The 13,869-nt window shown below is 50.9% G+C and overlaps 1 protein-coding gene across 1 annotated transcript in view; it reads right to left on the minus strand.

Annotated features, from left to right (window-relative positions):
- Nucleotides 1–13,869, minus strand: part of LOC115077030 — an 88,079-nt gene that overhangs the window by 47,364 nt on the left and 26,846 nt on the right. Inside the window, exon 4 of the mRNA XM_029579180.1 lies at nt 6,357–6,464. Coding sequence (XP_029435040.1) covers nt 6,357–6,464 — 108 coding nt within the window. The remainder of the gene's footprint in view (nt 1–6,356; nt 6,465–13,869) is intronic.

Here is a 13,869-nt window from a genome sequence, read left to right on the forward strand (position 1 = left end):
GACTCAATAACAATGTTCAGTCTGTTTAAAATACCAAAATGAACAGACCCACTCAAGAACAATGTTCACTGTCTGTTTAAAATACCAAAAGGAACAGACCCACTCAAGAACAATGTTCACTGTCTGTTTAAAATATCAAAATGAACAGACTGACTCAATAACAATATTCAGTCTGTTTAAAATTCCCAAATGAACAGACCCACTCAAGAACAATGTTCGGTCTCTTTAAAACACTAAAATGAACAGACCCACTCAAGAACAATGTTCACTGTCTGTTTAAAATACCAAAATGAACAGACCCACTCAAGAACAATGTTCACTGTCTGTTTAAAATACCAAAATGAACAGACTGACTCAATAACAATGTTCGTCTGTTTAAAATACCAAAATGAACAGACTCACTCAATAACAATTTTCAGTCTGTTTAAAATACAAAAATGAACAGACCCACTCAAGAACAATGTTCACTGTCTGTTTAAAATACCAAAATGAACAGACTCACTCAAGAACAATGTTCAGTCTGTTTAAAATACCAAAATGAACAGACCCACTCAAGAACAATGTTCACTGTTTAAAATACCAAAATGAACAGACTGACTCAATAACAATGTTCAGTCTGTTTAAAATTCCCAAATGAACAGACTCACTCTCAATAACAATGCTGTTCAGTCTGTTAAGAATGCCCACTGCCCACTGTCTCACTGCCTGCCTGCTAGTGCACTCATGTGTGTGCAGTGCACACACAAGTAGCTTGCTTGTAAGCAGAAAAGAGGCCGAGTACTCCGGCCCGGGCACTTCCCAGCACAGACCCACTCAAGAACAATGTTTACTGTCTGTTTAAAAATACCAAAATGAACAGACTCACTCAAGAACAATGTTCTGTCTGTTTAAAATACCAAAATGAACAGACCCACTGAAGGACAATGTTCAGTCTGTTTAAAATGCCCACTGCCTCACTGCCTGCCTGGCAGTGCACTCAATGTGTGTGTGTGTGTGTGTGTGTGCAGTGCACACAGAACTAGCTTGCTTTTAAGCAGATAAGAGGCAGAGTACTGCGGCCCAGGCACTTCCCAGCACAGACCCACTCAAGGACAATGCGTTGAGTCTGTTTGAAAATACCAAGATGAACAGACTCACTCTCAATAACAATGTTGTTAAGTCTGTTTAAAATTCCCAAATGAACAGACTCACTGAAGGACAATGTTCAGTCTGTTTAAAATGCCCACTGCCTCACTGCCTGCCTGGCAGTGCACTCAATGTGTGTGTGTGTGTGTGCAGTGTACACAGAACTAGCTTGCTTTTAAGCAGATAAGAGGCAGAGTACTGCGGCCCAGGCACTTCCCAGCACAGACCCACTCAAGGACAATGCGTTGAGTCTGTTTGAAAATACCAAGATGAACAGACTCACTCTCAATAACAATGTTGTTAAGTCTGTTTAAAATTCCCAAATGAACAGACCCACTGAAGGACAATGTTCAGTCTGTTTAAAATGCCCACTGCACTGACAGACTAAGTAATTGGAATTTAATAAAGCAGGAATTTTTTTCACTCCAGAAACATGGATGACATTGAAAATATTAATATCTCTCTCCAAGCCAGCCCAACACCCTTAATGGTAAATAGAATACTTGGTCACTGCTAGCTGACTAGACCACTACACTGCTTGAAAGAAACAGGAATAGGAATACTAGTGACTGTAGCTGACCCCTGCCACTAATGCAAGACCAGGAATATTTTTCTTTCCTTTCCTAGCCTAACACAGAATCTGTTCTGTGTTGTCTATCAATCTGGTTCTGGTTCTGCTTCTGGTTCTATTTCTGCTTGCCTGCCTGAGCCTGCCACCCAGCCCACCACCTCCCCACAGAATCGCTGGAAATGTACGTGAGTCCTCGTGCTGCTGCTTATATAGTGCTGACTCGTGAGTAAAATCCTCAGAGAGCACTGAATGACAGCGCGATTCGCTGCATTCAGTGCTTCTCTGAAAATGTGAACGCAGATTCGCTGTGTTCCGGTATCCATGCCGACCTGTCCGACCCTTTCCTGTGAGTCACTGCGACTCACAGGAAAGGGTCAGACAGGTTGGCATGGTTACCGCAGGGGCGCCGCCATTTTGTGCTAATCTGGGGCTCCGAGCTCGCAGCTAATGGCGGCGAGAAAAGCGCACCTGGCGGTTCAACGTATTCAACGTAGCTATGTTGAATACGTTGGAAGTCGCGATGCGTTGCGCATCATCACTTTTTTAAGTTAAAAAAAAAAAAGTTGCGTTTTACATATGCGTTCAAAACGAATGCACACCCCTAAGCTGTATATGAAATGGCTTCTAGAGTAGAAGAGAGTCTGTAAAGGATTCTAGGAACATGGGCCCTCGTGGAGCGAGTACCGGTTCCTATCTGTAATCTTGCCAATGTAACTCACGATCTCCATACCTGCGATAACGTCTTGGACAGAAGGGAGTCTTCAGAGCTATAGGAATGTAGGCCCTCGTGGAGCGAGTACCGATTCCTATGTACAATAGAACTCACTGTGTTCACGTCCGCGATCGCTTCCAGGCAATGAGGAGTCTTCTGAGTATTCAGTGACGTAGGCCCTCGAGGAGCGGGTACCGGATCCCGTCTTGGCAATCTGAAATCAAGAAGAGAGAGCGGAGCCCCCATGGAGTGGGTACTCCTGGTAAGTTTAAAAAGGCCGAGCAGTGGAGAAGGATTCCCCTTGCTGACTCAGATAGTTGTGGCAAGTATCGTGGACTGCCGAAGCAAGTCCTGTTGGAGTTCCTTGCTAACTCATTAGAGGTTAGCAAACAAAGACCTTTTAAAGTGAAAATGGATGACGTCACTACGGGGGGACGCCCCCGAGGTTCGCGCCCTTGCTGGTACAAAGTCTGGAGCGCGCGTGCGCGCGCACCCTTACATCATCAGGAACATGGCGGATCCGTAGCGTCAAGCCAGCCCAGGGACACTGGGACCAAGAGGCAGGGAGAAGCCACGGCTGCATCGGTCCGTCAGAGCCGAAGGGAGTCGCTCCTAAGGTAGAGAGGGTGGAGCGAGGGGCGAGAAGAGGCACGAACGCAACACTCACGGGCTTTGTGCATCGGATATATTTTTTAAAGTTTTTACTGAGAGTTTTTGCTCTACAGCCAACTTCTTTTCAAATTCTCTCTTAGCCTGTCTTATCAATGTCTTACATTTAACTTGCCAACGCTTATGCATTATCCTATTTTCTTCTGTTGGATCCTTCTTCCAATTTTTGAATGAAGATCATTTGGCTAAAATAGCTTCTTTCACCTCACCTTTTAAGCATGCTGGTAATTGTTTTGCCTTCCTTCCACCTTTCTTAATGTGTGGAATACATCTGGACTGTGCTTCTAGGATGGTATTGTGTCCATCTCTGCCCGACATCTCTGCTCCGCCCACCTTACCTCATTGGCGACTCCCTCCGGGGTTGATGGAAGGCTAGCTGCTGTGGCGTCTCCTCATCGTCCTCCTCCGGTGTCCTCGGACCGACTCGACGCTGCAAGCCGCCATGTTGATCAGATGCCTAAGGGTGCGCGCGCGTGGCCCGACTGATGTACTGGCGTTGGTGCGAACCTCAGGGGCGTACCCCTGAGATGACATCATCAGCTCCAGATATTTAAAGTCTCAGTTTTTGCTAACGAGTTAGCAAGGGATAGGATTACCTAGCTTCCTCCAGGTCGCTGCGGATGAGATTTGCTCTCCGCAACCCTAGCTACTCTGCCTCCTCGGACTTCATTAGAGGTACCCGTTCCTCGGGGGCCTCGCTCTCTCTTTTCCTTTTCAGGTCACAGTCCGGAACCGGTACTCGCTCCTCGAGGGCCCACATCCCGGACCAGCTCCTGAATACCACTTCTGCTAAGAAGTAATCGCTGCTTACAACAGTAGTGAGTTTCCAGCTATCTCTCAGAGCTTTCCCTGGGACCAGGTACTCGCTCCTCAAGGGCCTACTACATTCCAACTCCTGGGCTGCCTCAAGAGATTATTGTGTGAGTGTTACCATCAAGGACTTGTTCCAGAACTCTGCATATACTGCCTACTCTCTTTCTTAGTTTCTCTACAGCTCAGCCACCTTGGGATCGCTGTTTCAGTACCTGAGGGACTACAGCCCAGCCGGGCGCTTCCAGCTCACTACTGCCACCTCTGGTGGTTTAATATATTGTCTAATAAAAGAACTAGTGTGTGTCTGTCTCCTGTTAAACTGTTGTGATGAAAGAAATCCGGAAGTGGATCCTTAGGCCGACCGACCCGAGGGTACAGTCGGAAGGCAGAACTCCCACTGGGCAATTGGAGCTTCACCTGGAAACCCGTGACTCCTCCAGAGGAGCTGTGGGAGCCCGGGTCGCTAGGACTTAGGAGTCTTCGCCCTGGAAGCCCGAGGTCCCCCCAGGAGGAGCCCGTAGGGACCCGGACCGCTGGGACTTAGGTGAGACCGATGGAACCCAGGAGTGGAACACGGGCCGGAGTCTTGGCAGGCGGCGAGTAAGCAGAAGTCGGGGTCACGAACCGGGGTCAAGGCAGGCTGAAGACAACAGGAGTCGAAGTCACGGACCGGAGTCAAGGCAGGCTGAAGACAAACAGGAGTCAGGAACAACGGCAACTAGCTCTTCGGTTGAAGGAACCTCGTTGCAAGGCAAGGAAGGCTAGGAACTGCAGGGCTTAAATAGCCCTGCAACGTCTGACGTCAGGAAAGGGAGGAGCCGTGCTTTCCCGCGCTGGGCCCTTTAAAAACGGGGCTGACCCGCGCGTGCGTGCCTAGGGGCGGGGCTAGCCGCGGGAGGATGCCGGCGGCAGAGAGGGAGCTGCCGCATGGCGCCTGAAGGCCCTGCAGGCCGTGCAGGGTCGGAGCAGAGAGCGAGAGTTGTGGTGCAGGGTCGGAGCGGCAGGAGGGAGCTGTGGTCGGGGTCCTGAGTCCGCGGAACGCGGCGAGACTCCGGGACCGGAAGGGAAGGTAAGGCCTCGGACGCCACCGTGGCGACCGAGACCGCAACAGTACCCCCCCCTCTTATGCCCCCTCCGTCGGGGACCGGGTTTCCCGGGATTGTCCAGATGGAATTGAGTTAGCAATGATTTGTCCAAAATGTTCCGAGCTGGTTCCCATGAGTCTTCCTCGGAGCCGCACCCCTCCCATGCCAGCAGGTATTCCCAGCGACGGGCATGGAAGCGAACGTCCAACACCTCTCGTACCTGATATGTATTCTCTTTAGACGTAGATGATGATAGTGCGTCGGTGGAAGGACGGTGGAACCGGGAAAGTACCACTGGTTTCAACAAGGAGACGTGGAACACGTTATGAATGCGAAGTGAAGATGGAAGGCGAAGTCTGTAGGATAGTGTTCCTATACGCTCCGCAACTTGAAAAGGCCCGCAGTATTTGGGGGCCAACTTACGCGAACGGTTAGGTAAGTGGAGGTTCCGGGTGCTTAACCACACCTTGGTACCCGGCAGGAAAACTGGCGCTGGATGTCGAAGACGGTTGGTAAACTGCTGGGCCTTTCTTGCTGCAGTGGTCAGTTTGCGTTGAATCCCCTTCCAGAGGTGATGTACTTGACGTGCTGTGGTTAAAGCCGCTGGTGATGGGATGGAAATAGGAAGCGGTATTGGAGGCCTTGGGTGACGTCCAAAGACGACCTGAAACGGTGTTTGTCCCGTGGCAGCATGGGTATGATTGTTGTACGCGAACTCAGCCCAAGGCAGAAGAGAAACCCAGTTAGTTCCCTTTTCGGAGACGAAACTACGGAGAAAGGTTTTCAGAGTGCGGTTCATGCGCTCTGTCTGGCCATTAGTCTGGGGGTGGAACGCCGTGGACAAATTTAATTGGACCCCAAATTTTTTACAAAGGGCACGCCAGAAACGGGCCGTAAACTGTGGTCCTCTGTCCGATACGATACTCTGTGGTAGTCCATGAGCCCGGAAGATGTGTAGGGTAAACAAGAGCGCGAATTCAGGCGCAGAGGGTAGCTTAGGCAAGGGTACCAGATGAATCATTTTAGAAAAACAGTCTACGGTTACCCAAATCACCGTATTACCGTCCGAAGGTGGTAGATCCACGACAAAGTCCGTGGCTATGTGGGACCATGGTTCCGCGGGAATAGGCAGCGGCTGCAAGAGCCCCCAGGGCCGACCACTAGGCGGTTTTTGCTGGGCACATACTGGGCATGAATCTACATATACTCGCACATCTTGGCGAATTTGAGGCCACCAGTAATAGCGGTTAAGCAGATCGAGCGTCCTTTCCCTGCCGGCGTGACCCCCTGAAAGGGAGTCGTGGGCCCAGGCTAACACCCTCCTGCGGTCTTTGCGGGAAACCACCACTCGTCCTAGGGGGGAAACTGTGGTACTGGCTACCTGGATTTTAGCGGGATCAATGATGTGTTGTGGGAGGTCCTCCTCCGCCTCCTGAATCTCGAAACGAGAGAGCGCATCTGCCCGTACATTCTTCGAGGCGGGACGATACTTCAAAATGAAATCAAAACGGTTAAAGAAAAGGGACCAGCGTGCTTGTCGGGGGTTAAGTCTTTGAGCCTGGTTGAGGAACTCCAGGTTCTTGTGATCTGTATAAATCGTGACCGGATGAAGGGAGCCCTCCAACCACTGTCTCCATTCCTCCAGCGCAAGTTTGACAGCCAGCAACTCCTTATCCCCAATGCCGTAATTGCACTCGGCTGACGAGAATTTCTTGGAGAAATAGGAGCAGGGTAGGAGATGTCCGGAGGTAGAGGCTTGCGAGAGGACCGCCCCTACAGCAATGTTAGTGGCATCGACCTCAACGAAGAATGGCCGTGTGGGGTCCGGGTGACGTAAACAAGTATCCCGGAGAAACGCCTCCTTTAATTGTTCGAAAGCCTCACAAGCTTCCTTAGGCCAAAGGCGGGTGTTAGCCCCTTTCCGAGTCAACGCGATCAAAGGTGCCACCAAGCGAGAGTATTGGGGAATAAAGTGTCTATAGAAATTAGCAAACCCCAAAAAACGTTGCAACGCTTTTAGCCCCTCAGGACGGGGCCATTTCCTGATGGCGGACACCTTACAGGGGTCCATCCGGAAACCGGTGGAGGACACAATATACCCGAGGAAGGGTAGCGACTCTTGCTCAAAGAGACACTTTTCAAACTTTGCGTACAAATGATGGTCTCGTAAGACCTGAAGTACTTGTCTCATATGTTGCCGATGGGAGGTAAGATCCGGGGAATGTATAAGAACATCGTCCAAGTAGACGATCACGCAGGAGTGCAATAATTCTCGCAAAATCTCGTTCATCAAGTGCTGGAATACGGCAGGAGCATTGCACAGTCCAAACGGCATGACAAGGTATTCATAATGGCCGTCCCGGGTATTGAACGCCGTCTTCCATTCATCCCCGGGACGGATTCGGACCAGATTGTATGCGCCGCGGAGGTCCAGCTTCGTGAAAACTCGGGCTCCTTGAAGTCTATCCAACAATTCTGGAATGAGAGGAAGCGGGTACCGGTTCTTCTTGGTGATAGCATTGAGCCCACGGTAATCAATGCAAGGCCGCAAGGCTCCGTCCTTCTTAGCAACAAAAAAGAAACCCGCTCCGGCGGGAGACTTTGAAGGGCGGATGAAGCCCTTAGCCAGATTCTCGGTGATGTATTCCGACATAGCCCGAGTCTCCGGCTGAGACAATGGGTATACCCGACCCCGAGGGGGAGTAGTACCTGGGAGCAACTCTATCGCACAGTCAAAAGGTCGGTGTTGCGGTAACAGTTCTGCTCTTTCCTTGGAGAAGACGTCCAGAAAGTCGGCATACGGAGCCGGCAGTACCGGAGAAGTGAGAGCCAGCGGAATCCGTTGGAATTTTTTTGCTTGGAGACAGGATTGGAAACACTCAGAACTCCACTGGGTAATCTGAAAGTCCTTCCAGCGAATCACAGGAGAGTGTTTCTGGAGCCAGGGCAAACCAAGGACCACCGGATGTACGGCTCTCTCCAACACTAGCAGCGAAATCTCCTCTGTGTGCAATAAACCTGTTTGCAAAATCAACGGCAAGGTCTCTGTGGAAATGCATCCAGACAAAGGAGTACCCTGAATAGAAGTTACCCGTAAGGCCGGGGTCCTGGATCGTGTAGGAAGATTCAGCTGTTGCACCAGATCCTTAGTAATGAAGTTGCCTCCTGCCCCGGAGTCGACTAGGGCTTGCGTGAGGAAGGAACCACCAGGATATTCCAAGGTCACCGGTATGGTACATTGAGGAGCAGGGCTAAGGCAGCCTAGGGGACACTCCTCCCTTACACCTAGGCGCGGGAGTTTTCCGCTCGTTCCTTACACTGTGCTAGGTAGTGGCCCTTACCGCCACAGTACAGGCACAGCCTCAAGTCGCGGCGTCGCTGCTTTTCTTCGGGTGACAATGACGAGCAGCCCACTTGCATGGGTTCGTCGGAGGAAGTTGTTGGTGAAGGTGCAGTTCCCCGTGACCCCGAATTGGAGATCCTGGGAGTCACGGACGTCAAGCGTCGGAAAGGGCGCCCCTCCTTCGCCCTCTGCTGCAAACGCCAATCAATTCGGCCCGCTAAATCAATAAGGGAACTTAGAGTCTCCGGCAGATCCTGAGCCGCTAGCTCGTCCTTAATACGACTGGCTAATCCCTCCAGGAACACGCCCCGGAGAGCCTCATCCTGCCAGCCTACCTCGTGGGCGAGCGTGCGGAATTCCAGCGCGTAGTCCGCCAAAGTCCGCGTTCCTTGCCGGAGCTGGAGTAACTCTGAGGTAGCGGACGCCTGTCTTGCTGGCTCATCAAAAGCCACTTTGAACTCTTCCACAAAACGATTCAAATCCCCCAGCGCTGGATCATTGTTCTCCCACATGGGAGAAGCCCAATTCAGGGCCCTTCCGTCCAAAAGGGAGAAAATGTACGCCACCTTGGTGCCATCTGTAGGAAACTGGTTAGGCAGTAGGGCAAAGCGCACATAGCACTGGTTTAAGAACCCTCGACACGCCTTGGCATCCCCGGCATAGCGAGAGGGTGCTGGAAGCTGTGTAGCGGACTGGAGGGTTACCAGTGGTGCTGGAGCGGGTGCTGGTAGCGGAACAGGTGCGGGTGGCTCGGCATCCATGCGAGCGGCCAGCCGCTCTACTGTTGCAGCCAGGGAATCCAAGACCTGCTGTTGCTGAACTAACCGCTGGGCCAAACCCGGAATGGCCTGTAGCCCGGCGAGGTCTGCCGGATCCATGGCCTTGCAAACTGTTAAACTGTTGTGATGAAAGAAATCCGGAAGTGGATCCTTAGGCCGACCGACCCGAGGGTACAGTCGGAAGGCAGAACTCCCACTGGGCAATTGGAGCTTCACCTGGAAACCCGTGACTCCTCCAGAGGAGCTGTGGGAGCCCGGGTCGCTAGGACTTAGGAGTCTTCGCCCTGGAAGCCCGAGGTCCCCCCAGGAGGAGCCCGTAGGGACCCGGACCGCTGGGACTTAGGTGAGACCGATGGAACCCAGGAGTGGAACACGGGCCGGAGTCTTGGCAGGCGGCGAGTAAGCAGAAGTCGGGGTCACGAACCGGGGTCAAGGCAGGCTGAAGACAACAGGAGTCGAAGTCACGGACCGGAGTCAAGGCAGGCTGAAGACAAACAGGAGTCGAAGTCACGGACCGGAGTCAAGGCAGGCTGAAGACAAACAGGAGTCAGGAACAACGGCAACTAGCTCTTCGGTTGAAGGAACCTCGTTGCAAGGCAAGGAAGGCTAGGAACTGCAGGGCTTAAATAGCCCTGCAGCGTCTGACGTCAGGAAAGGGAGGAGCAGTGCTTTCCCGCGCTGGGCCCTTTAAAAACGGGGCTGACCCGCGCGCGCGTGCCTAGGGGCGGGGCTAGCCGCGGGAGGATGCCGGCGGCAGAGAGGGAGCCGGCGCATGGCGCCTGAAGGCCCTGCAGGCCTTGCAGGGTCGGAGCAGAGAGCGAGAGCTGTGGTGCAGGGTCGGAGCGGCAGGAGGGAGCTGTGGTCGGGGTCCCGAGTCCGCGGAACGCGGCGAGACTCCGGGACCAGAAGGGAAGGTAAGGCCTCGGATGCCACCGTGGCGACCGAGACCGCAACAGTCTCCTACACTAAGCCGACCAGTGGTCCCTCTCAGGAGTTTCCCTGAAGGCGTGGTCACCTGCCACTGGTCCAAGGATCCACCCACACTATTCTAAATAATAACAGATTGCTATGCTATCCTCCAGCTTTAACATCAGAGCTTTACTAACAGGTATTTTTTAACAATGACCACGCCTCTTGTACATTTTTTACCTTTGTAGCTGTATTGATCACTGGAAGGGGGACAGTAAGCAAATCCATGGCTCTCGTGCTAAACTTTCGAAAGGGAAATTTTGATAAAATGAGAAAAATAGTTAGAAAAAAACATTCCATCTCTGATCTCTCCTTCGCAGCATTGGAGGTGGTTACCCGCCCATCCCGGGGGGGGGGGGGGGGGGTGAATTCTCTGAGATGCTAGGTCGGAGAGAGCAGAGATGGATTTTTATCCTCGATACTGTTCACCCCAAAGGACTTAACAAAGACATTGAATGGTATCTTTTTGACTGAGTGAGTGAAACCGTTGAGCTGTGATTGGTTGAGATGGATCTCGCGAGAGGCTCCGCTTTCGCGCCTTTCTTCTTCTTTAAATGGCTGTCACTTTTGAGGGCGTTCGCGCTCCACTAACTGATGTTGAAGGTATGTGTGTTCTATTATGATACATCAAAGTAGCCAATGTGTTCCACTATTGATTTGTATGTACATTTCATTGCAGATTGTATTTATATGCTAGGTCCCTCCCGATGCAGCCACAGCGAAACACGGGACTGTGTCGGGGGACTTTGACAAGTTACTGTTATCAATTGTGGAGTTGCCAGTTGAACACTCTTAAATGCTGAACAATTCAAAATAAAATAAGAAATTGGAATTTCTGGTGGAATTGAAATTTGTCCTGCACCATGTTTCCTTAGTACTTGTGGATGTGCAAGGTTTTGCTTCTTTGGATTTTCGGTAATTAAAATCTCCCACTTTACCGCACTACCAGTTTGGTTAGCTTCCCTAATTTCTCTTAGCATTTCACTGTCCTTCTCACCATCTTGGCCAGGTTAATGGTAGTATGCTCCTATCACTATAGTCTTCCCCAACAATTAAGGAATTTCTACCCATAAAGATTTGATTGTGCATTTAGTCTCATGCAGGATGTTTATCTTGTTGGACTCTATGCCATCCCGGACATAAAGTGCTACACCGCCTCCCGGGTGCTCCTCTCTGTCATTGCGATATAATTTGTACTCTGGTATAGCTCTGTTCCATTGGTTATCCTCCTTCCACCATGTCTCTGAGATGTCAATTAAATCTATGTTATCATTCACTGCTACTCTGTCAAATATCAAGAAATTCACTGGTACTATGGTACTTATTAAACAGACGCTCTTTTCAAGGGCTAATGTTCAGCGTCTAGAGAATAAAATCATTGTTATTACCACGGCAAAATCAAAACATTTGTGGCTATCTGTATCAGTTGAGCCACACTTCAGTTTTAAACGAGCTGAGGCTAGTGCTTACTGTATTTGTAGTCCCTTAAGATTCGGGTGATCCTGAATTCAATGATGGCGGATCGGCTTGATTTCCTGTGTGAGCGCTGGAAATAGGGACAAATATATGCAGGGTCCCTGTCATGATTGTTTGATGATGTAATACATCTCAAGTTAGTGTGTACCATTCAATGGCTAGATTTAATCCGTTTGGGTGCACTGAATTCAACTTATAGATCCAGAATTGCTCTCTGTAATTGAGAAAAGATTTAGTATCGCCTCCTCTAGGGTTCGTATATACCAACTCAATTATTCGCCATTTGATATCCTGGAATGCATGGTAATGTTGTACACAGTGAGCCACAATCGGGGCTTGTAATTTGGATGTATTTAAACAGCTGCGATGTTCTGTTAATCTAACTTTTATAGTGCGTTTGGTTCTGCCTACTTTGCGTCTGTTTAATAAGTACCATAGTACCGGTGAATTTCTTGATATTTGACAGAGTGACATTTTCACTGAGTACTTACATTGATACTTTAAATATTGGAGTTCATGTGAGTTCTAGTTGATTATCATTCACTGCTATACATTCTAATTCTCCCATCTTACTACTTAGTCTTCTGGCATTAGCATACAAACATTTCAAAGTGGTTTTTTTGTTTGTATTTTCATTCTGCTTTTTAATTGATAGGGATAAGTTAGAATTTTTTAGCTCAGGTGAGTTTTTAGTTACAGGCACTTGGACTACTTTCTTATTATTGGAACTTCACTGTCAGGATGCCCTAATTCTAATGTGTCAATAGTATCCTTTGAAGATAACTCCCTCTGAACCATGCGCTGCTGATCGACTGTCGGTTTTCCCCTTTGTTCTAGTTTAAAAGCTGCTCTATCTCCTTTTTAAAGGCTAGCACCAGCAGTCTGGTTCCACCCTGGTTAAGGTGGAGCCCACCCCTTCGGAAGAGAGTCCCCCTTCCCCAAAAGGTTCCCCAGTTCCTTACAAAACTGAATCCCTCTGTTGTGTTCTGTGGCCGCAGACGGCCGTGGCTGCGGTCCCCTACCTGACCCGCGACGGTGACCCTCTGCGGCAACATCGGGGGAAGCACCAGTAGCCCGATGCCCGTCAGTCCTGCGTGTCGGCGAGGCCCTCTACGGTGAACGCCGGGCTGGGAACCGTCCCTGCTCCTCCCTCGTGGCGTCAGGCAGCCTTTCCTCCACGGCCGAAATCCAAGATGGCCACCACCATCTTAGGCGTGAGGCCGTGCCTCCTTCCTAGATTTAAAGGGACCTCACCCCTTTAATTGACCACAGCTGTTTCCTATGCACCGGATCAGAGGAAGTATAAAAGGAGGCTTCCTCTGCTCATTCCTTGACGGCAACGTCCGAGGTTGGTCAGGTCTGCTTGCTTCGGTGAGTCTTCTTGTACTTCGGATCCTTGCTTCCCGGTTCCTGTCTCGTCTCATTGATTCCTTGGTTCCTGACTTCAGACTGGCAAGCGGTGATTCCTGGTGTGAGACTTCAGACTGGCAAGAGGCGATCCCTTTGTGTGTGACCTCGGACTGGTAAGCGACGACCCTCTGGCACTTGACCTTGGACTTCTTCTGGACCATCGTCTCCAAGAGCCCACCTAAGTCCCAGCGGCCCGGGTCCCTATGGGCTCCTCCCGGGGGGACCGCAGACTTCCAGGGGTGAAGCTCCAGTTAGCCTTTGCACCGACCTCACGACTCCTTGACCTGTCAAAGGTCCACCTAAGTCCCAGCGGCTCGGGTCCCTATGGGCTCCTCCCGGGGGGACCGCGGGCTTCCAGTAGCGAAGACACAGTTGGCTTCTTCAACGTCACGATTCTTCCTCTGCCTCCATGGTCACCTCAGTCTCCAGTGCCGAGGGTCTGTAAGAAATTTTGAATGGAAGTATTGAGGCTTCTACCATTAGCAGAATTTAAAACCAGGGATTTTCTGACAGGTCAGCCGGTCACATCTTCTGTTCCGCCTCATCACCGATGGGAGAACCTAAGGACCCACCTCCTAAGGTACACCACCCTCCCGTCGGCCCAAGGGTTCACAGCCTGAGCATAACAGATTGCCAAGTCCATGAACCCGGCGGAGGCATCTGCCCGCCAGGCCATTCCGGGAATGACCCAGCGTTTGATGGACCAGCGAAAGACCCTGGATGCCCTTGTCTCTGCAGTGGAGGGCCTGACCCAACACTTTGAGGCGTCAGAGCCCATGAACCCCATTCTGCCGTCCCCGCCTGTGGCTTCCAGGGGTCACTCAATAATCCGCCTGCCAACACCGCCACATTTCTCTGGGGAACCATGGGCCTTCAGGGGTTTCATTAACCAGTGCAACATGCACTTCTGCCTGCAG

The sequence above is a fragment of the Rhinatrema bivittatum genome, chromosome 15 (genome assembly GCF_901001135.1).
Source record: "Rhinatrema bivittatum chromosome 15, aRhiBiv1.1, whole genome shotgun sequence".
Taxonomy (NCBI): domain Eukaryota; kingdom Metazoa; phylum Chordata; class Amphibia; order Gymnophiona; family Rhinatrematidae; genus Rhinatrema; species Rhinatrema bivittatum.